Source organism: Phragmites australis, chromosome 8 (assembly GCF_958298935.1).
Source record: "Phragmites australis chromosome 8, lpPhrAust1.1, whole genome shotgun sequence".
Taxonomy (NCBI): Eukaryota; Viridiplantae; Streptophyta; class Magnoliopsida; order Poales; family Poaceae; genus Phragmites; species Phragmites australis.
The window spans coordinates 17,411,321-17,436,489 of record NC_084928.1 but is presented as its reverse complement, the minus strand read 5'-3'; the positions used below and the strand labels follow the sequence as shown (position 1 = coordinate 17,436,489).

The following is a 25,169-nucleotide window of genomic DNA, read 5'->3' as shown; positions in this document are numbered from 1 at the left end:
GCTCTCTGAGGGGGCGGTTAGGCCTACCACCCTCTCAAGGGGCGGTTAGGACCCGTAACGTCCTCTCAGAGGGCTGCGGACGCCTAGTTTTACAAATATTTTCGTCGAGAATCTATTTATTTAAATTTTAACTAAAAAAATATAAAAATAAAAAAACTCCGCGAATGAGTGCCCCCAATCTTTCACGAGAAACACACGTCGAAGCCTTTTCATTCATCGAAGCCTCGAAGGCCCAGTCCGAGACAACCCCCCACCCCCCCGACCTCAAACCCTAGCTCCCATGGTGCAAGACACACCCAGCTCCCCCGCTTCCAACGCCGACCACCCCTCCCCGCCGTCCCGCCTCCTCTCCAAGCACCGCCCGCGCCGCCGTGCCGCGGCCCCTCGCCCGCCCCTGCCGCCAGCGCCCGCACGCGGCCAGCTCGACCTCGCCCTCTGCCACTGCTGCGGCGTCCGTTTCCCGCCGCCGCAGCCGGGGTCCAAGCGCCGCCCGGTTCGCCCTCTCAGCTCCCTCTGGCGCGTCCTCCTCCTCTGCGCGGAATGCCTCTCCCTCGTCCGCTCCGCCGCCGTCTGCTCCTACTGCCTCTCCCTCGACAACCTTCCACCCGAGGACTCCGCCGTCGCTTGTCGCCGCTGCAAGCGCTGCGTCCACCAATGCTGCATTCCCGCGGAGCACCGCACGGCCCTGATCCAGCCCGTGGATGTGGAAAATTTTCTCTGTGTCGATTGCTGCCCGACCTTGAGATCGAAGAACGGGGGCTCCAATTTGGGGCTGAATCTGGTGGCTTACGCCAGGGATCCCACCTCCGTGGCTGGGGGCAACGCTGTGAGGAAGTCTGTGGAGGTGAAGTCAGCTTCCAAGCGGGGTAAGGACGTGCTTGCCCTCACCAGCATTGGGGGCGGTGGGTCTGATGGGAGAGGAAGCGGTGATCCGGCATTGCTGGATGAGGAATTGGCGTTGCAGCTGCATCTGGCAATGAATGGATCACAGAGGATTTCACGTTCAGGGAACTCGTCTGGTGGTGGCTCCGCCGAGCAGGACAAGGGGAAGAAAGATGTGGTTGGTGGAAGGAAGGGTAATGGAGATCAGGATATTTGTGTAACCAATATGATGGCTCAGCTTGATGATGAAGCAGAACCGGGTTGCAATATGGTTTCAAAGCGTTTTAGGAGATTTGGTCCCTCAGTCACCGTGGTTCTTGCTCTTGGATGCGTGAAAGGTAAGCATGCCCAGGAGAGCATGAAAGCTAAAAGAAAAGATCCTCCCATGACTGAACAGCAGGATAATTTGGTGGATCGGTATAAGAAGAAGTATAGCAAAAGGAGCTCAAGTAAGCAGGCAAAAGTTGAAAATATTGCAAGTGGGACCATGCGTGATGGGAAGGACATGGATGGTGATCATGGTGGTAATGGTGTAGTTCCTGTGAAATAGACTGCTTGGTGCCTCTTAGAGGTACTGAATTTTTTTACTACAGTTTATTCTCGTTCTACTTTTGCTATTGGGGAATATATCCTATATGCCTTTTCTATCATTTTGTAGTTGTAGAACAGCATCTAGTGTTGTGTCAATGTTGTTTAAATCCAAGTGGCTACTAGTTATGTGCCATTGCAAAGACGTCGAAGCTGCAAAATGCCATTGAGAAGGCATCTGTGATAGATGACGTTGCAAACATCCACTAATTCGCAAAATGCCACCGAAACAATTTTGCGTTGTCACTGAGGCTGGAAGTAGGTCCTTGAGTTCTGCCTCTGCACTCCTTACCAGCTTTCTTCTCCATCTTTGTTGTTTGCTGTCCACAGAGGCATTGATCTTGCTAGCGCATATCTAGTTTTCTTGCAATCTATTGACAGCCTTGCTTCTTGCCCATTGACTAGACCACAACCTATTTGCTGACAGCAGTGGCAGTAGCCTCTCTATGAGGTCTTGCTGAAACATGCCCCCTGAAGTTGTCTCACTGGCATAAAAAAAGTGGCTAAAGGTAGCATCATACCTACACCGGATAGACACGGATAGGTCACTAGTGGTGAAAAGGGGCATGTTTGGTTCTCTTGGTAGCCTTGCTCCTGGGCGAGGTGAGGTTGGGCAAAGCAAGGCAAAGGAACACAATTGTTTGGTTGTTTTGCCCATGTAGCAAGCTTGGCGTTTGGTTGTTTTGCCGAGCAAGCTTTCCCATTCTATTCAAGTGGTAAAGTAGCAAGGAAAAAACAATGCATGCATCATATTGATGGCCAGCAAAGTCTAAAATATTAGGAAAGCATCTAGTAGGGTCATGGTCAGCCATACATGCATAGAGGACGCTAGCACTCAGCGTGACTTTCTCTTTGTGGCAGGCACTATTGGCGCACAAGAACTGTGCAGTGAGCATGCCTTGTTTCGCCTGTGCGAGCAAGGATTCCCTTGCTACTTCTAGCGAGATTGCTGATTAAGGCTATGAATCCAAACGCCTATCCTCGGTTAGCATTGTTGGGCAAGGAGTGTCCTGAGCTAGCAAGCCAGCTAAACATGCCCAAGATAACCAATAGTTGCAACAAAGGGGCGAACATGCAGCCAAAGGCAGGGGATTAGTCAACAGGGAGGAGGGAGGACGCATGGGTTTAACAATAGAGAGACTAAAATACATAGATGCTGAGAGTTACAACTTACCAGAATAAAACAAGCTTGTATAGGTGTATAAGTTCAATTAAAAACATATTAGACTAGTTAGGCCATCTTTGCAGGCATCTTATAACTTTAACATCTTAGTAATCATTGTGGTGTACAACTATTGCTCTCAACTTTAATAAGTGTTATAGGGGAAAAGGGATAAATACGATGGTTATTATCAAAATCTAACTGCTAAAGTTCAAGGTACATGCACTGGATTAGAGGTCCACTTGAATTGTAGAATGTATCTGAATAGTGTGTCAGCAATATTTTTATGTGTAATATGACGATTGCCGTGTCTATCCTCATGTTTGTGTTTTCTCTTTGTAGCAGTGTTCTTAATATCAAGCAGCAGAAACTGTGGTCCTTAATGCTGAACACTTATGATTATAATGTGCTACAATATGCATGCTAAGTCAATAACCTATCTATACATTTCACTGATCTGATTGCTATATACAATCCTCATATCTACATATCTAACTATATTCTTGTGTACCCTATGTCCTTATGATTTTCCACATAGCTTGTGTGCTACATAGGCATATAGTAAATTCTGAAAAGGAGCAATGAGGATCGTGATTTATATGTTTCTGATAAATGGAAGGGCTATTTGATATAAGCTTGTAAATATTTTATATTGTTCTAGTTATCTCTAACTTACAATCATAAGTACATAAGTGGCCTAACAAAAAATTGGAGCAGTAAACTTTCTGCTATACTTATGCAAGTGCATAGGTACTCTGAGCATGTGAAGCTAAGTCTAACATTTGATGAGCACATAGTTTCGTCAAATAGAACCAGATTTTGCTGCTTGATGCTCCAATTAAGATATATCAGTTTTACCATGCCTGTACTCTGCAATATGCATTAAAAAAGCACACCCCTGCCTATTTCTCTTCCTAGAGGGCATGATATTTTCTTCACCCTTAGATGATTTTTATTTTTTTACAATTGGCTAACACCAACCCATAACCCACTCCCATCTGGCTTCTCTGAGAAGCAAGCCCATCTGAACATGATTAGCGAGTCTCTCTAGCTGATGAAAGGGTTGCATTGACTGCAAGAGAAGCAGTGGATTGACTTATGTGGTATTGTATCTGCGTTCACATCTTGTTGGTCACTTTTAGAATTTCTGCTTCATAATGGAGATTGACTGAGTATTGAAATAATCTAATTGTAGGAATCTTCTTGTCAAACTCTAATAACCATTCCTTTGTGTGATGCCAGTGAGATTTCTTTTGCCCCCCTTTGAATCCTGAGCGTAAATTATTATGTTTTGAAGGGTATTAAAGCAATATATCTGATGGACTTAGTAAGCATTGTAGTATTTGGAAATGTTATGCACTACTGCAAATTGCTAGGCCTTATGGTTAAACTTACCAAACACTTGGAAGAACATAGTAAACTCTACTCTGATTTTTTAAACAATTATGGCGCTGGTTGTCATATGAATGAAAGTTATTATTGTACAACAGGTAATTGCTGGTAACAGGAGGTGGCATGGCAGCCAGCAATTAGAGGAATGAACGTAGCAACTTTCGTTGGTAGGTGGTGGCCATGAGATGCTTCATGAAGGAACCAACAGCAGCTGTACTTTTGACCAGCTCATGCAATCATCAGGCAGTAACATTTTGAATTGTAGCTGCTGGTTTTTCCTGATTACCTGTTGCCACAGCATAGTTAATTGTTGATGAATCTGATAAGGCTTCTGTGGAATTGTGCGGTGAGATGAAGCATTGGAAAATAGTGCTCTAATTTCATGACATTGTTGTACTTAGTGAAGAATGGCAACGTGAATTACATTTTAAGCATGCGCTAAGTTGCAAGTCCTTCACTTCAGTTCGCAAACTGCAACCAGTTTCACATGCTCAGAAGGTAGATATTTGTTTACCAGAGTAGCAGGGATTCATTAGAAATCCTCGTAACTTAAAGTTAGAAATGCTCATTTAATGTTGAATAAGTAGGAATAGTTGCCTCCTTGTACTATTTTATATGGTTTGAATAACGAACACATTGTCATGAATGGTGGTTTTATTTAATAAATATGAACAAACATGTTTCACATGCAAACCATTGTTGCTGCAACTAGATTGTTCCATGGACTCTTTCTTTATCATTAATCATTATGAAATTACCATATCAAATATCCTTTCTAAAAGACATGCATGTGTGGATATATAAATCTGGATACAACAGTTAAACGGCTATGGTTGACAAAAATCTGAAGCATAGAAAATCTTACAATACATATTATTTAGATAACAAAAAACTCCTACTGTTATGGGCCTGGACCTGGCCCATGGACCCACTGATCTAATTGGACTCAGGGAGGCCCGCGGACCCACTGATCTACTCGTACGGTAGCACACATCATAACCCTTGGAAGCGTGATTACTTGCCTGTTAGGTAGGTTTCAGTATTTCTGATTTGGATCCAATCTATTAAATTACTTAAAGTTAATTTATTCTCTTTTTGCACATATATAAAAACTGTACGGGTATTGGTAGATCTATCTTTGATTTGGAGAGAGTGGATTCTCAAGAAAAATAATTTTATGGTTGAAAATGATTTTCTAGGTAAATTTTATAGAGGGAGTGATTATGTGCGAAAAATAAATCAGAGAAAGTTATTTTTTAGCTCTTAACATTTAGTTCATTTTAGATAATCACTTTTACAGATTTCACTCGGGAAGCTAAAAATTAAAAAAGCTAGTTGACAAAGCTCTCCATGATTTCAGTCGGGGAGCTACTCTAGGAAGTTTTCCAAACAAGTCCTTATACTTATTCATACATATATTTTTAGTAAAAAAAATGAACATGAGCATTTTATCTTATTTTTGGATTTTTTTTTTACATACAGACTTGTAACACTTATCTGTGACCAACTTAAATGCATGGCAAAAAAACAGAGAAATCATCTGATAAAAATCAATTTGTTCGTCTGTCTTTTAAATGCACTTATATAAGCATTTTTTGAAAAATTGTAAGCAAATTATAATAAATCTATGAGCAATTTGAGAAATGGGTTAAGCTAATTCAAATCGGATGTTCAACAAATTTATGAACAAATTAGAACTATTCAAAGATAATATTAGATCTAGCTATGACATATTTTCAATAAAAAAGAGAATAATTTATGAACAATTTTGTTGCAAGCAAATTTAGAAAAGCAAATCGGTTCAAACTCGCCATCAATTTTGTATATTTTTATAACCAAAATAGATCTAGCATGCATGTATAATTTTTAGATTTTACCTATAAAGAAAGACTTTATATCAATAAAGGGAGAGAAGTTAAGGTGTATTCCCTTTTTGTCTCTCTCCTCGACTCCCCTTGCAGCTAGAGTTGTTTGTTTGGTTAATTCGGTTTGGTGTACGTGGAACTTATTATAATATGGTGTTGTTACTTTGGTTAATATGATAATTTATATAAAATATGGTTTATGGTCGGTAAATACCAATTTATTCTTGTTTGATGTCGGGTAATATCATTCCTACCAAAATTGACATGAATTGAGAAGACTCGGTAATCCAACACTCACTGTCTCACTCACTCAGGCACTTAGCATAGCAGACTCAGCAGTGCAGCAGGCCAGCAGGCAGCAGAGCAGCACCCAGCGGCCATTCAGCCAAGGCTTAAGCATCATTGCACAATACATCATTGCATCATTGCAACAGCCATTTCAGCAATTCAGCGGCCATTTTCAGCAATTCAGCATGCAACAGCAAGAACTCAGTAAACAGCCCCACAGCCCATCGAACATTGTGACTTTGTGTGTGTGGCTGGGTGCTAGCTGCTACTGTTACCTGCTAGGTTAGTAGATGGGCTTGATGCTTGACGAGTAGCCAACAGCCCAACAGCCCATCGAACATTGAGCCCAACAACAAATCGGTTTGTTCGGTTGAAGCGGTTTTCAGTCGGTTAATACTGAAAAAACTGAACATTGTAAAACCAGAGTTGCTGTCTACCTAATCGAAAACCAAAAAATGGTCTTCTGCACAACTTCGGCTTTCAGTCCTCTCCACATTGCCCCCATAAGCGCCTCTGCCTCTACCCTATGGCAAGCCGCCTCATTCCTTCCCTCTCTCTCATGATCCATGGCCATAACAGCTACTTTGGCATATATGTAATATAAAAGAGAAATTCCCTTGCACCTTTGCACTTGTTTATACCGTACGAAACCTTGCTATAATTTTTTTTCCATTTGCTGAGAAGTTTGAATGCAGGAAACAAACATCCTTGTCCACATGACCATTATCTTTATCCATGACTATGCAAGAGCTGTCATGGCCTACATTACCTCAATACGTGGCCCAATAGTTGTGTCCGTATTTTAATACAATATGGATACAGTTCGGATATGCGGTGATGGTATCAGGAGGTATCATTATTTTTTAAATAAATTAATTTGCGATATGCTACTGATATTGTGCGACACGTTCTTGATATGATGCATACCTTCTTCTACCTTGTCTTGAACCCTCAATGATAAAAAATAATTTTTAAAGGCAGGTTATAACCCATTTGTAAAGATATTTAGCCAACTCGCCTACGATCGAAGGTCTGTGAAAATAGACGATTTTCACAGACGCAAAAGAGACCGCATGTGGAAAACTATTATCACAGATGGTTCACTTAAGGAACCACATGTGATAATCGATTTACACAGGCAATTTGCAGCCGGTTCTCTTAAGTAACCGTCTATGTAAATCGATTATCACAGACGGTTCATTAAGTGAACCGCCTGTGATAATAGGTTTTCACATACGGTCTCTTTTACAACCGCCTGTAGATAGGTAGATTTCCATAGGTGGGTGACATAAGGATCCGACTGTGATATATATTTCATTCAAAAAATAATATGAGTATATATTTTATTCTCTCAAGATTTCAACATATTTTCAAGATAGATTCTAACATCACAGATTTCAACAGCATTTGAATCAACACAAGTCTAATATTTAACACAAATATAAAATTATTCACAATTACAATATTGTTACATCACAAGCCAAATATTTAACACAAGTATTATTTCATCTCCCACTCACAAAGCCTCGGATGGCTAGCCAATTTGCCTCTGAGATCGAAGAATCTGCCAGTCTTATGGATGACTTCGTGCATGATGAACCGACATATATCACGTTGGACGTTTTGGATATCTTCGTCTTTGAGAGAGGTATGGGTAGGTTCGATCATCCATGCCTGAAATTAAAATATAACTTAAAGAGCTAAAAAACTACTGACAACGGAAATAGAACCAAATAAAAATGTGCAAGCGCAATGATGACTTACGTCCTTGGGGTTCGTCGTGTACCTTCCGTTTACCCTAATAAACTGACAAACATAATATCTACAAAGAACGGTGTCGAAACCTTACTTGTGGCACTTCAAATAAAAACGCATCGTATTCGTTAGTTCAATAAAACTCTGTCATAAATAGTGAGATACAAGCATTAGAGGTGTGTAATTACCGGAAAATATGTATGAACCGCCATCGCATCCGGCTTGGCTGCATTGTGTATCCCACTATTCGTTACATACCACTTGTAGGCCCTATTCGAATGCCAATAAGTAATTATCAATTCATAAATGATTTATAAGAATTTTAATGGTGATTTTCTTTACTTATGTATAACGTCGATGAGATCTTTGTACGATTTTTGGGGGAGATCGGCTGAGTTAATGACTACGAGTCTGCTCGACTTCGACATCAATATTATACAAATAAAGTGATCACTACATGAATCTTTATGTTAGGTTCTTGATCGACCAATTAAATTGAATACTTATGTTAGGTTCTGGACGTATCACACTTGCTTAAAGTTGTAGGGAGCCTAATGTAGTCCTTGTCTTGCATTTCTAGCATAGCTATTCCTACGTAGGTTGACATATCAAGCCTGCGTGATTTGGTCATTTCTCTTATGACCCTTGCTTTCTCCTTGTTACTCTTTCCCTTAATTCGAGGGTCATCTGTCCTCAACTTCATGATCAAGTTGGGCTGGAAAATTCGTTGCGGATCAATGAATCCGACCGGTACATTCAACTTTTCCGCATCATTAAATTGCATTCTATAAAATAAGTCACTAGTCATTAGCTTCCATAGTATATATTGGTAGATATATGAATATAGGGATAGATTGTATACACTTACAGGAACCACACGCTTATAAGATTGATGTCTAGTTTCTCACGGTGGAACAAAGCGTGCATGTCCTTAAAATCCAGCATGACATAAGAGTCTCCTCTTAGAAAAATGTTAGCGGAGACAAAAGCAGTGATTATGGAGAACCCCGCACGACATGCCCTCATGTACCATTCGTGGAATCTCCTCATCTCCCATGGACCTTCTTAGAGTTAAAACAATGGCATAAATAGCTTGCCATTCTCATATTGATTAGGAACATCCAGTGTAGGCAAGAAATCCAACTGATATGTACTTAATATTTTGCCAGTCTCTTGCGAGATTGCCCTTCGCTGGAGATTTCAGAGCGGATGATGCATTTGCTTTGGAGGACAGAAGCCACCTCTTCACCGGAGATGTTAAGAGTCTTTTCATATGGGGTAACCATTCTCATATTGAGGGATCCGGAGGCGGAAACGCTGGAGGAGGAGATGCTGGAGTCGCCGACGCTGGAGGTGAAAGTGTTGGAGTCATAGACAGGGAAGCAGGATGTGAAGATGCCTGAGGCGAAGATAATGGGAGCGGGGTGAAGGTGCCTGAGGCAGAGATACTGGGAGCGGGGGCAAAGGTGCCTGAGGAGGAAAGACTTGGCTCTGGGGCGGAGGTGCTTGAGGTGGAGAGACTTGGTTCTAGGACGGAGGTGCCTGAGGTAGAGATGCTGGGCGCAGAGAGGCTTGGCTCTGGGGTGGAGGTGCCTGAGGTAGAGATGTTGGGCGCAGGGGTGGTCGTGACGCTAGCAATGGTGACTTTTGACGACTGAAGATGATATCCTGTCTGGGCCATAGAATGAAGTTGCTAACAGCCTCATCAAGAATCTCGACACCCTCAGGTGTCCTAATGTCTAGCTTGTACTTCATGAAAAGTGGTTAAACTGAGTTCACTTGTACCTTGGCATAACCGGCCAGAATATCTTGATTGTGAAACGCACAGCCTAGAATGGCCTGGCCCATGGCAGCCTTGGCAATGAAGTCTCTCTTGTTGACTGGAACATGTAGCATGCAAGGGGTAGCCTCTGTGATATCATCCATAGGACATCTCAGGTTATCGGCCTGCGTGGACCCGACACTGCTCTGAAAGCCTGGGCTGGTTGGTTGCTCTATTATCAATAATGCTGCACTTTCCTTCTCCTTTTCATTCCACATTTTCATAAATTAGACCTTAACCTGTTCTTGTATCTCTTCCTCTAGGGTCTTCTTATATCTTTTACAGGTCTTGTACTGGCCCATGGTGTCTGAGAACCCATGCTTCCAACCCACTTTTGATCTGATACCTCGAGTGCGATCCGGGTGTTCCTTGTTCCCCAGGGCCTTAGTAAGCAGGTCATTCTCCCTGTTGGGCTCTAGAGACCCTTCGTTAGTAATCTCTTGAATGGTCTGGGTGACTTCCATGGTCTCAGGACTTTTGAAGGCTAAGTCCCCAGACTCGGTTCGTTCTGATCGAGCGTAGACCTAGTTCTTGCTTCGCTCGTCACAATTTTACAAAGGGTTAGGTTTCCCAGCCCGGGCAGCCTCTTCTTCTTGCCTCCTCCATTTAGAAATTTTGGGGGTGTACCCGGATGAGCCCAGGTGATGATGGTACTTGTTCTTCTTTGCAAGGTGCTTAAAAGATTCACCCAGTTTGATGGTCTCAGGTGTGGTTTTCTGCCTAACAAACTCCGCCCATTGGTTTGGCGTAATCTTTCCATATTTATTAAAGGGTACCAAGTTCCTCTTCATGAAGTCCTTATTCAGCTCACTCTTACAGCCCTGAAAGTTTTTTTCCATAGTTTTCAATGCATTCTGTTTGGCAGCTTCCTTTGTTCCTGAGGGGAATCAGACGGTTCTCTACAATGTTGCCCACAAGAACTCATTCGTCTCTTGCGGCAACAACCGCCAATCAGTTGTAGTGATTGGGACGTACTCATTGACAAGAAATCTGCAACTGTTCGGAATTTGGCACAGGCTTCACGAGGTGCAACAAGCTCCCTTTCAACACAACTTGCGTCATTGTATAAGTGCCGGGCGACAACTTGTTTCTGCTTCGCTCGCCCCGTCTTTGTTTCGGCGTATCCCCAAAGGGACCCGAAGTTTCGGGCACAGAGGGAGTAGAAGGTTGTGGCATAGATGATCGACGCGACGATCTTTGCACCCTCACCCTCTAGAGAGAAAAAAAAGAGAGTTGACATAAACAAAAAATACTCCTCCATTTAAGAAGTATAAAATGCATCGACCACTGGATTATTGTTGCCTAGAAAAAAATAACAAGTATGCAATAGTTCATTTCCGCAGATAACCGAATGGGTCGATGGTACTTAACCGAGCATTGAAGCAGCAATATTGGTACCTTTCTAATGTCTTAGTTGTGCTGCACAGAAAAGCTATATGTTATAAACTTGTTAAGATGAATTGAAAAGCATGCTGAATATGACAAAATATACTGCTGAGGATATTTTTGGGTAAATGTTGTATCGAAGGCCCCCCCCCCCCTTGATTATACATATTTACTTAGTGATATTAGTATATCCTCCTTGAACTGTTTTTTTTTTCTACAGCTATGTAGTACTTCTATTCAAAGAAAAATAGCCTGAGATTAATGAAACAGTTTACAACAAGAAGGATATACTATTTAATGCGTACAAGTGCATGTCATTTTTTATAAGACATGGTATTTAATGCGTATCTTTGATCATTATTTTCTATTATAATATATTCATAAAATTGCCGTCAGGGTCTTTCTTTGGTAGATCGTTAGCCTTGCAGGGTTGTTCTCCTAGCAGAACAATTGCCGTCAGGGTCTTTCTTTGGTAGATCGTTAGCCTTGCAGGGTTGTTCTCCTAGCAGAACAATTGCCGTCAACACTATGTTGTGGTGTAGCAGGCCTTGAGAACAAATTTACTCGTAATATAATAATCTAAACTATGTTTGGTAGTTTATAGAAGTTCTTAAAAATATACCCACAAGGATGTTTGTATAACTAGAATTAAGGCCATAGATTTGGAAGGAAACTACAAGGCATATTGAAGTTTCAAAATATTCTAGAGAAGAAAAATTTATATGCCACTGAATAACTACTTCATTTCTTGCATGACATTCATCGTGAGAGGAGCATGTGCATCTCGGCCCACATGTCAAGGAAACATTAGTGGCATATTAAACATATAAACGTATATGTAATAGTGCAATATTCATTGCCCTCTAATTAGTTATCAAATATTATTTTTTAAACGAAATTATCGCATATTTTGTTGTTTGAGCTGGTGTGTCTGTCATGTGTAGGAAAAAAGAGGAAGCTGTGGATTCTATCCATAGTTGTTCCTCTTGTGGCAATTTTCTTATACAAGGTGGCATGCTATCATGAGCACAGTTTACTGAACTCACTAAAGAAAGTTGAGGCCAATTCTTTCATTTATATATGGCTAAAAAATGTATCCAAATTTGCACTTTAAGAAAATTCATATATAAAGTATGATCATAAGGATGCTAATATTTAAAATCTCTTAATTTCTATGGAATGAAGATTTTACACTATACTTGATTTTCTTGCAGAATAGAACTTCAAAATTTGCAGGGCCAATTTCCGAATGAACTCGAAGTAGCAGTTAAAAGACTTGCGCCACATTCTGGTCAAGGGTTTGTGGAGTTTAAGAATGAAATCCATCTTATAGCTAAACTACAACACACCAATCTAGTTCGACTCCTAGGATGTTGTGTTCAAGGGGAAGAACACATATTAATCTATGAACAGGTACTCACCACTCCGGCGGCGTTGGCGCGGTCCTCCTCGGTGGCTCGGACGGTGGTGCCTCGGACTCCTCGGCGGCGGTGGTGGCTCGGCGGCTCGTCCTCAGTGGTGGCGGCTCCTCCTCGGTGCGGTCCTCCTCGGTGCAGTCCTCCTCCATGGGGGGATGGGGCGCGGGGTAGCCCCACCTTGTCAGGGGCGGCAGCGTCGTGGGGTGGCCCTCCTCGTCGGGGAGGGAGAGCGGGCGGTGGGCGGCGAACGGAGTGAGAGGTCACGTCGGAAAGGGAGAGGGCACGGCGGAAAGGGAGAGGGCGCGGCGGAAAGGGAGAGGGCGCGGTTAACTTGTGCAGCCTAACGGCGCAGGCAAACTTCGTCAATTGGCTAGGGTTTTCGGGGTCTCGCGTGGAAATATATATAGAATTCATTTCCATAGGCGGTTTACCTAACGAACCACCTATGGAAATAATTTCCACATGTGGTTGCTTATGTCAATCGCTTGTGGAAATGAATTTCCACAGGCAGTTCCGTAGGTAAACTGTCTGTGAAAAAACATTTCCACAGGTGGTTTCTTAGGTTAACTGCCTGTGGAAATGTATCAGTGCCTATTTTTCCCTAAAACCGGCACTGATTATTTTTTTAGAAATATTCTTCTATTATATATTAAGCTTCTTAAATTAAAGCATATACATGCCCTAAATATAAATTAAAGCATATTTTTACTCCATACATGCCCTTGATATAAATTAAAGCATATTATTACATCATGCATACAAGTCCTCAATACAAATAACACAACACTATTTGCCTTGAACTGTTTTCCCTACACCATCAAGACGCATGTAGGGCATCACAGATCTATTGAGGTTTGGTTCTACAAGTTTGATCTTTTCTAAATCTCCGAAAGACGGCACGTCGTTGAACTGATTGTATTCTTCCTCATCCTCCACATTCTCAACTCCGACAATTCTTTGTTTTCCGGCAACAACTACGTGCTTCTTTTCATTCGCGGGGTCGATTATATAGAAAACATGTGCGACGTGATCAGCGAGTACCCACGGGTCATCTTTGTGGCCTACAATGCTGAGGTCGATAATTGTGAACCCGTAGTTGTCCACCGCCGCGCCATTTGGGTGTTTGACCCATTTGCACCGAAAGACGGGGATCTCCAGATTCACTTCATAGTCGACTTCCCAGATTTCATCTATGAATCCATAGTAGGTGATCTTTTGCCCTGTTGTGTCATAGGCTTCTATCCGAACACCACTGTTTTGAGTTGTGCTCTTGTTGTCCTTTGCTTTAGTATAAAATATGTAGCCATTAATGTCATACTCTTGCCAAGACGTAACTAAACTTGATGGGCCACAAGCCAACATTTTCACATCTTTTTATCTACAGATTCACCATCTGGAAGGTTTTAGTTCTTGAACCATGTGGTGAAGCGGCGCTTGTGCTATTTGAAGATTCAATCATATGAGCGGCCTTGATTTTCTATGTGAAGCTTATTTAGGTGTTGCTCGACATATGGCCCCACTATCTGGAGCTGCTGCAGGATGGCGAAATTTGCTTCTTCCACTGTTTTGTAATCATGATCGATGAACCTTTTCTTTCCTTTGGTCCCTCTTCCAGACAACCTTCCCTCATGTCAATATACAGGTACACCAATCGGTTTTGCATCTTTTATGTAATTGATGAACCACTCAACGACGTCCTCGGTACTGTAGCCCTTGATCATGGAACCCTCTGGGTGAGCACGATTCCGTACATAACCCTTGAGAATGCCCATGTACCGCTCAAATGCATACATCTAATGTAAGAATACATGGCCCAATGCAATTATCTCATTCACGATGTGAACTAAGAGGTGTACCATAACATCGAAAAAGGATGGAGGGAGGTACATCTCAAGTTGGCACAGAGTCTCTACCAAGTAACTATGTAGAACAACCAATTTTTCAGCATCAATCACCTTCTGAGCAATTACGTTAAAGAAGTGACACAACCGTATGATGACCACCTTTATGTACCCTAGCTTGATACCTCTGATTGCAATAGGGAGCATCTGCATCATCATCACATGACAATCATGAGACTTCATGCCGATTAGCTTCAAATCTTTCATCGAAACTAGTTTCTTGATGTTGGATGAGTAACCAGTCGGGACTCTCACCCCACCTAAGCACTTGCACAGTGCCTTTTTTCCCTCAAGTGTTAGAGAGTAGCTAGCTGAGGGAAGATAATGTTTCCCATTTGGTCTGTCTTCAGGGTGTAGCTCTGGCTTGATTCCAAAATGCACTAAGTCCTTACGTGACTTAATTCTATCCTTTGTCTTGCTCGGTATGTCCAGTAAGAGGCTAAGGATGCTACCACACACATTCTTCTCAACGTGCATGACATCGATTCTATGGCGAATGTCCAAGTCCTTCCAGTAGGGCAAATACTTAAAGAAAATCAGCATCTTCTTTCACAGCATGCCGGCCGGCGTCTCACTTTTCTTCCTCTTTTTACCCTTCGGTGGCTTCCCAAAAACAACCTTGATGCTCCTGACCATTTCAAACACTAGTGCCCCGCTGCGAGGTTTTGGGCCAGTACCTTGCTCAACCGTGTTGTCAAAATGTTTCTTCATCTTGCGGTATCTGTGAGTTTTGAGTAAGAACCGTCAGTGTTGCGTGTACACTACCTTCTGTGAGTACAGAAGTACACAGACACAGTTTCATCCAAGAACACAACACATCCTTGCTTCCCTTTAACCTGTCCCAATAGGAAAAAAGGGCAGGATAAACACTAATGGTAACGAAAATCATGGCTTTCAGTGTGAAGTACTGTTGTCGAAACTCATCCCACACCCGGACACCATCATTCCATAGTTTCGCCATATCTTCCATCAGTGGTTCCAGAAACACATCTATATTGCTGCCAGGTTGTTTCGGTCCTTGGATAAGAATGGACAACATAAGGTACTTACGCTTCATGCATAGCTATGGAGGAAGGTTGTAGATGGCTAGGACCACTGGCCAAGTGCTATGTGAGGTGCTCATGTCACCAAAAGGATTCATTCCATCGGTACTTAACGTGAACCTTACATTCCTTAGTTCTTCAGCGAAATTTGGATACATGGCATCAAACTTTTTCCATTGGCTAGCATCAACGGGGTGTCGAAGCTTAGTTCCATCCTTCTTGCACTTGAAATGCCAATGCATCAGTTCAGAGTTCCTAGGGTTCGAGTACAAACGCTGCAAGTGAGAGATCACTGGCAGGTACCACATTACCATGGTAGGACTTTTTCTCTTCTTTTCTGCGTCGGAAGAAGTGTCTTCTTCGTCCGACCAGCAGTACTCTTCTTCTTCTTCTTTGTGTTGGCGGAAGCATCTTCGTCCTCACAATTATCATTCCTTTTGTACCGACTCGCATTGCACACTGGGCATCTATCCAAGGCTTCGTACTCTTTACGGTAAAGGATACAGTAGTTCGGACACGCGTGTATTTTTTGCACATCCAATGACAACGGACATATAAGCTTCTTCGCTTAATAAGTGGTGGTGGGCAAAGAGTTAGGCTTCGGAAGCATGTTTGCCCAGAGGCTCAACAGATCCAAGAAACTCTTGTCAGACCATCCATTGCTAGCCTTCAACCTTAAAAGTTCAAGCACCGAATGCAACACCGTAAATTCCTTATCACAACCATTCGATTCCTCATACAAAAGTTCCTTCGATGCCTTCTGTAACGCCTTAAAATTATTTAAATCTTTCGTGTCCCTTAAAACATGAGGTTCTACGTGGCGTAGCATTTCCTCCAGATCGAAATCAGTATCATTATCCACCATAACATTAGTGTAGCCTTCGACTCCCTCATCATCACCATCCACTTGATTAACAACGATGTCGTCGTTTGGTTCGATTGTACGTTGTTCGCCGTGATTGTACTAGCATGTGTAATGCTCGACAAAACCTCTCAAGATCAAGTATGATTTGATTATGCTTGATTTGACCCATAATTTCTGGTTTTGCAGTCAAAACATGGACAATATATTTCCTTTGTCTTCTTAGTTAAAGCGTCCTTCTCGACGGCTTCAATAAAAACAGAAAGTCCTTTGATGTAGATTTCTCCATGTCTTAGCGCATCATACATCCATGTTCTATCCATCTTTAACTTCAACCACATAATTAGATATATAAATCAATTAATTAATAATAAGATCAATTTAAAAAAAGAATTTTTTTAAAATATAGAAAAAATTGGGCAAGTTATGATTATAATATGTCTACGCAATTGAATCTACATTGGTACAAATTTATGGCTCAAAACAATACGGATTCATTACTCTCTCTCCCTCTACATCTAGATCTAGATCTAGATAAAAAAAATCCTCATTCATGATGAAACCTCCTAGAGGCTTAAAAAACATCAAATTGAAGCTACAATTTTGAAATATAATGGTAGAATCATGTGAATCTACACAATAGAATCAACATTTCCACAAATTTTAGCTAATTTAAGGATCTAAATGCCTAGAATCATGAGCACTCTATAACATTTTCAAACCCTAAATAAGCCATAAATCTAAATTTATACTTCAAAAAGATGCTACCTAGGGATGAGATACTCTTACCTTAGATGTCTCCTCCAAAGAATTCAAAAACAAAACCTTCCCCTTTGTTTTCAAAATTCGTGTCCGCCACTTGAGCTGCACTGTTCGAACAACAGTGAGCTTGATCTGAATCGAGCTCTCCACAGGAAAGCACTATTTATGAGATATTTCTATAGGCGGTTCCTAATGTGAACCTCCTGTGGAAATAGCTCTATTTCCACAGGCGGTTCATATAAGGAAGCGCCTGTGAAAACGAATATTTCCACAGACGGTTCCTGTGGAAACATAGATATTTTTACAAACGGTTCACATAAGGAACCGTCTGTAGAAATAAGTTTTCATAATCGGTTCACAACCTAATGAGGCCCGAGCTGAGTACTCAGACGGTTTGTCCTATGAACCGCCTGTAAAAATGAATAATAGGTGTCTTAAAAATAATTTTTTAGTAGTGCCTCTCGTGTCATCACTTGGATCAAGATGATGCCGCATAAAGAAAGAGGTTGAGAGAGACTCGATGGGTAGTGTTTCCAGATTTATGTCCGTTCTTTTGACCATAGCCACCTTCTTGTTTCCTTTCTTATCCTTTCTTCCCTCTCTTCTCTATATCTCCAGTTCCCGGCGTGCTGAGCTTCTTGAGGAAGGAGAGAAGCTGATACAGGACTAGGGGTAGGGAGCATTGGGTGGCTGCAGCAGGACGTACGGTTGTTTTGTCTGTGTGGAATGGATGGCTTTGTTGCCTTACGTGGCTGAGGCATGCTAGTTACCTTTTTCATTTCCTTTATGACTAAGTCATGGATCTTATATGTCTATTTGTGTGTGGCATACGACACTGCATCTTTGATTATTTATATTTTACATACTTTACTTTAAATATACATACTCGCTGGGTCGGTATATCCTATTTTTGAAAAAGCCTGTATTTCCATAGCCATATCGGCATATCCATATTGCGTATTGGGGCTACACAGGTCCTGCTACCCCAACTATGGCCCTGTTTGTTTCAGCTTCGGATTCTGGCTTTCAGCTTTTATAATCCGAAGCTGAAACAAACAGGCAGCTTTTGGTTATAGCTTTTTAAAATCTGCTGGTTGGATTGTGAGAATCTGAGAAGCTGGTTTTCCTCAGCTTTTGATAGATTGTGAAAGTCCATTTTACTAAACTGTCCATTAAATTTTTTTAGAATCTACAGTCTAAAAGCTTTTCACAATCCAGCTTTTCACGATCCAGCTTTTATAAGCTGCTTTTCAGAATTTCTAGCTGAAACAAACAGGCCCTATATGGCTTCACTATTGCTATTTAAACATGGCCCAGCAAATGTGTAAGGTAAAGGCATGATAGCGCTAGAGGCAGCCAGGCAGGCTATTTAGCTTTTGGATACCTGCATCCGTAAATAAAAAATGGTCATGTGTAGGATATTCTTGTTTTAATTGAAACTGAGCAGGTGAACTGTTAATAGATTTTGATCTCGGTGGTGTTGTGTTTACAGTAACAATTTAGGGAGTGTTGGGAAATTTCAGTATAAAATATTTGTATCAAACCTAATTCTATCAATTTAAATTCTTTTGATGCCACTCTCTTACTTTAGGGATTTAGATGTATTTGTAATTGTAAGAATTTGTATTGAAGAATAAGAAATGAGGACCGCCTTCGAAGTACAGTTATATGAAAATTAGTTGTAATTGAAAACATTTCATTTACTGAAATTTGTAATGAAAAATTGCAGAAAACTGTGCTTTCAATTTCCACATATGAAAGAAGAATGGACTAAAAAATAAATGGGACAATTGTAAATTTGCCACTGTTTTGAACCGTTATTGCAAATTTGCCACTAAAAAATTGCAAAAATGCAACCAGAACTTTCATTCGAGTGGCATTCTTGCAAAAAATAAAAAACCAGTGGCAAATTTGCAAAAGCCCCAAAATAAATTTAGAAAAAAAATGAAGTTCTCATTAAAAAAATATGGAAGCCTTTCATGGGGTCTTGAAAGGAACACTCTAATAAAGAATACATGATAAGCTAGATGAAATCACATTTATTATGATGATGAGTAGTATAAAACTACTGTATATGAATATCTTATACGTATCTCGATCCATTAAGGTTTCTTGTATTCTTGGAGCATATGTCCGTGTCTGGAAAAAGAATCCTTAGACGTATGAAAACTGTCTGCAGGTACCAGAGCATCCTATAAACATGGAAGTTTATCTCTAAGGATAACAAAATCCTACTCGGAAAGGAGTACAAAGCTAAACGGTAACCCCCATATATATACACGAAGCAAGAAGACCCTATGGAGAAAAAGATACAAGCCCTTTGGATAAGCTTGCAGAAGCCTCAAACACACCACAAGCCCTGAGCCTTATGTACTCGCGATCCACATCAATATTTAATCGAGACTACATGTAAGGAACCCTCGACTAGGTTTAAATCCCACCTAGGCTAGCTAATACCCCCTTTGTAATATATCTCGAAGATCAATACAAGACCACATGACACATGACTATTATCCTTTGGGAGGCCTGAACCTATATAAATCTCTGTGTTTTGGTGTACGATTCAGTTACACAGAGTATCCCCTACTTCATTCACGTATTCGTAAAGTTAGTGGTTTATTAATCATCGACAGTTGGCACCGTACGTAGGGATTATGACCAAAGACGCTGAATCCTCATCACGCAACATGTCGACGACTCCACGCTTCTCCGATAAGGGGTTCTACAACAACTTTACCCTCTCGACCGACAAGGGCCCGATTGTCGATAGGGTGGATCTAGGCGACGACCTTACTGGTGACGATTCCAACAACAAGGTAAGTCATTTGATGGACTAATGTGCTAGAGACTATGACATCAAGCTTGACTCGCCCAGTGACCAAGATGATCGCGCAAGCGATGTTCGCTGGAAGTTGGGATCTTCCACACGGATTCTGACAGCACGGATTGTCGAAGAACCTATCCGGAGCCATCCTCCAATGACAAGTTCATGATGGATTTGGACTCGTCTACAAGAGCCTACCCTTGAGAAGTCTTCACCATTGAAGATAGGGGCGTTGTTCTATCTAATCGTGATGACGATCCTACAAATTCATAGGATCTCATTGATCCAGCTGTGGGGAACAAAAATCTACCCCCACCAATGACAACGACTCTGATCCAAAATCCCAATAGGGTCCCAGATCTCACGTCTCCCAATCATCAATAAGGAATGTAGCGTTTTAGATCTGTAGCGGCTCATAGGCTCTTACTTCTACAAGATGACCTCCGACAACCCCAACTACATATTTGACTTCCCCTAAAGGCAAGGGCTGGTTCAACTTGATGGGTGATATAGCTAAGGAAGCTCAGGCTCAAGCTGAGAAATCTCATCAAGTAGCGGCCACAAACAGCTCTAACCAGGGGAAGTCCCTTGTTGATCCTTCTCATGATGATTCAGATCTAGAAAGACATAATCCCTATAGCAAGATAAGCCGCGAAGATAACCAAGCTCATCACCACCGCAAGACCTCACTGATTAGGAACCACCCCATTACCGACAAGTGCGAAGTCATCAACGGACAAAGACGCTCAAGGATCCCTGAGGAACAATCGACTTCTTCTTGATGACCAAACTAGAAGTCATCCTAGTGTGGTCCGAGTAGAAGCTGTGGCCGATCTCTGACCCTGGCAAGCAGAGTTCCTGTGGCTACCTAGATCAACCAGAGTGCTAGGCTTTCTCTCTAGAACTATGAAGAGTTGATAGGCCGATTCAATTCTGATCTGGGTCAATCGAGGAGTACAACATGACCACCAATCCCGTTCAATTCCTCCAAATCTACACTACAACTATCCAAGCATTTAGGGGACAAAAAGATTATGGCCAACTACCTCCCATATCCTTTGAGGTGTCGGCCAGGACCGAGCTAGCCAACCTACCTTCATGGATGATCTACTCGTGGGAGCAGCTCTGCCACTAATTCCGAGTAGACTTCCAAGGCACTTATGTTCACCCTCGTAAGAAAAATGACCTGTTTTATGTTGTGTAGAAGGAGATGGAAACCTTACGCTAATTCTGACGCTTCAGCAACACTCAGAACACCATTATGAAGATAACTGACTATGGCATTATCCAGTTGTTTATCCAAGGGGTTAGGAGCCACCGATGTGTTGAGGATGTCGCCATGAATGAGTCCGAGATGGTCAAAGAACTAATGAAGATCATTGACAAGACGACCAATGACAAGGAGGCTCTCATCTTCATCAAAGAGAGGGACCAAGGCTTCAAGCACCCTCAACCTATACTAGATGACGACTCATCGAAGGTCAAGTGCAAGAAGAAGTATGAGGAAGGTAAGGGTAAGAAAACTAAAACTAACGAAGTTTTGGCGGATATTCTGAATAAGCATCCCCACAAGAGTCTTGGCTCATCCTGGGACAAGGGAAATCAGCGGATCACTGTGAAACGCTTTGGCAAGCCTAGGTGCAACTTTTACCAGACCAATGGCCATAACCTCCAGTAGTGCCACATCTATCAGAAGCTGATAAAGGCCAAGGTCGACAAAGCTAAAGGGAAGAAGACCCAGGTCATGACATAGAGTAGGGATTCCAGCTCCAGCGATGACTCGGAAATGATGTCTTACTAGGAGGAGGACAGGACCATCGATCACATATTCGGTGGCTCGGTGTCCTACAAGTCCAAGAGGCAGTACAATACGGTGACCCAGGAAGTGCTTGCAGCTGTCCCAAAGATTCGTCAGGCCATCAAATGGTCAAACGTTGAAATATCTTTAGTGAACATCTTTAGCGAGTACGAAGGGTTCAAACTTGTATCTGACATGTTTGAGATCAATGCTAGTGAATCTATACTTTTCATTAGTGATGCCATTTGTCCCATGTACCCAGCGACATCGAAATAGGGATATGTTGAATCCTAAGTAGTTCAGCTCCGAGATCTCCTCAATTTGACCATAGTATATGTCCCTCTGCAAGTCGTTATCATAAGCATCTATACAGACACCACTATTTTGGTATATGCTCTTCTCATCTTGAGCAACCATGTAAAATGTGTATCCGTTTATATCGTACCCTTGATATGTCATAATTGTGTATATAGGGCTCAATGCTAGTTTTTTTTTATCAGAGCACTTGTAGGAGTACTTGATTGCTTGATTCGATCTCAGAACCAAGTTGTGAACCATCGCATATGTTTTCTCGCAGCCTAAGCGTCGGTCTGCCCTCGATTCTCTTCAAGTAGTATCTGCTTGTGCTCATTGACATATGGGCACACTTCGCTCATTTGTTGCAGCACGAGGACATGAGTTTAGTCGTATGCCTTCGGATAAGGAGTTATTGTCATCTTCCCCAGAACCCCTACACCTACGAGCCTTCGCTCATGGCGAGACTTAGGCACACAAATTAGGTTATTTAAGTCAATGTAATTAAGAGACCACTCCAATACCTCCTCCATCACGTAACCCCTGCAAGATGCATCCCTTAGAAAATGCTCGATTCCTTACATATGACTTGAGAATACCCATATATCTCTCATATGGAAACATGTGATGCAGGAACACGGGGCCAAGATAGTGTATCTCCTTCATAAGGTGAGCAGTGAAATATACTATGATATCGAAAAAGGATGATGGGAAATATACCTCAAGAATACATATAGTCTCAAAGTGTCTTTTTTCTAGCTCCTCCAACGAGTCTGGATCAAGCACCTTTTGTTCAATTGCATTGAAGAAAAAACACAAACTTAGGATAGCCTCACGAACCTTAATTGGGAGGACGTTCCTAATAGCTACCGCAAGTAGTGACGTCATCATCACATAGCAATCATGGGACTTCATCATAGTGGAATTCATGTTCAGCTCTTTCACAGAGACAAGTCTTGCGATGTTGGACGAGTAACTGGAGAGAACTTTTACACTATGCAAGAACTCGCAAAATTCTTTTTTCTTCTTCTTAGAGAGAGTGATAGCTGCTGGTTGTAGGTGTTTTTCTTTATCCATATCATATGCATGGAGGTCCAGTCTTAAGCTCATTTCTTCAAGGTCAGATCGTGCGTTCTCATGATACTTTCCTTTTCCCTTCATTTGGAGCAATGTACCGATCAGACTCTCACAAATATTCTTGTTTACATACTGTCAATAGAGTGGCAAACATTCAATTTTTCCAACACTCTAGCTCGAATAGTATTAATTTTGTTCTTCCACATTCCTTTTTGTTCTTCGTCCTTGGAGAATCATTTTTGCTTGTCAAGGATAACATTGATATTCTTAACCTAATTGTGGACATCTTCCTTACTGAAATACCTTGTAGGTAACACTTTCTCCCTTATGCTATCAAACTGCTTATCCATGTTTCGGTATGGATGCTTCTTGGGAAAGGAAATATCGATGCCGCATGTATACTATTTTCTTTGAGTTGTTCAACCTCAAACTGCATGTGTCATCTAAGCAATGAGGGCAAGCTTCACCTTTTCTTTTGCTCTGACCTAACAAGTTACGAAGTACTAGCAGATCATTGAAGGTGACGAACAACATGGCGTATAAGGTAAAGTACAGATCCCAAACCTCGACGCCTTCCGACCAGAGCTTTTTAAGATCATCGACTAAAGGTCTTAGGTACACATCGATATTGTTGCTAGGTTGTTTTGGTCTTGATATCAAGATTGATAATATAATGTATTTCCGCTTGTTACAAAGCCAGAGTAGAAGGTTGTATATCGACAATATAATAGGCCAGATGCTATATGAGATACTCATGTTACTGAATGTATTCATTCCATCTGTGCTCATAGTAAACCTAATATTTTTCAATTCTTTAGCGAACCAACCAAATATGGAATTAATGGTTAGCCACTGAGCGGAATCCGCTGGGTGCCATATCATTGCGTTCTTACGACCCTCCTTATGCTAACACACTGATTGTGCCTCCTTTCTATTGGCAAACAAACGCTTCAGATGAGGAATTACAAGAAAATACCACACCACCTTCTAGGAGGCCCTTTACTTTTCTTGCCTTCATCCCCATCACCACCATCATTTTATATCGATGGGTTCCACAAATGGGGCATTGATCCATCTCCACATACTTTCATGAAATAAGATACAATCCTGCTTACGTGCATGTATTTTCTTCTATTTCTAGTCCTAAAGGAAAAATTATTTTCTTCGCATCGTAGACACGCTCGGACACCAAGTTCCCCTTCGGTAGCATGTCCCTTAGCAGATCCAGCAATGCTTCGAAACTCTTGTGAGTTCAACTATGAATTTCCTTCAGCTGTAGAAGTTTTAGATCCCCACAAAGCCGTGTGTACTTCTCATTACAGTTAGGATAAATGGACGCCTTAGAATCTCACATAAATTCCTACAATTTACCAAACTCACCATTATTATACTTATCGTGCCGCTCGATATCCCGCACTATCTAATCCACATTCTCCACAAATTCTACTAGTTCATTTTCATTGAAACCTAATATGTCCTCGTCCCTGAAATCATGATCCATATCACCTGGTGTAAGTCCTTGATCAACATTGTCGGCATGGAGGCCCCGATCCATCTCTCCTTTGTTAAGTCCTTCCTCGTCATGTTTGTTCCAACATGTATAATTCTATTTAAATCCACTCATGACCAGTGCATGGACATTGTCTAGCTTCGGGAACTTCTTATCATTCCTGCAATTGCGATATGGACAATACATTGCTGTTTTATGAGGATCTTTCATATCCGCCAAAGTAGTACTCATGTAATACTTCACCCTGCTCAGGTACTGTGGACAAGTCCAGATTTCAAGGTATATCTAACTTCTGCCCACCAACTACAATGTAAAAACATTCTTTCTTCATTAACAATTATCTTAATTCCGTGATTAAGCATGCGATTAAAAATTTCATACAATTATACTAGATCTGTGGTATCTCGTGGTAGATCGGGCAAACAGAGTATCAAATCTAACATAAATATAACTCACTTGTACTAAGATTTTGGATAAAGAAATAAAATGGTTGATTACAACTCAAAGCACAAAAAATCTACCAAATAGGGGTTAGAGGAG

At 41.6% G+C, this 25,169-nt stretch overlaps 1 protein-coding gene across 2 annotated transcripts; it reads left to right on the top strand.

The window, feature by feature from the left end:
- Window positions 1-253: 253 nt before the first annotated feature.
- On the top strand, window positions 254-4,481 carry LOC133926718 (uncharacterized). 2 transcript variants are annotated; one of them, XM_062372755.1, is made up of 2 exons: window positions 254-1,453; window positions 4,123-4,481. In XM_062372755.1, exon 1 carries the CDS (start codon window positions 281-283, stop codon window positions 1,430-1,432), a length of 1,152 nt encoding a protein of 383 aa, XP_062228739.1. In that variant the 5' UTR covers window positions 254-280; the 3' UTR covers window positions 1,433-1,453; window positions 4,123-4,481. The 2 variants fall into 2 exon arrangements, with proteins under 2 accessions (XP_062228739.1, XP_062228741.1); XM_062372757.1 differs by lacking the exon at window positions 4,123-4,481 and adding an exon at window positions 2,332-4,111.
- Window positions 4,482-25,169: the final 20,688 nt, after the last annotated feature.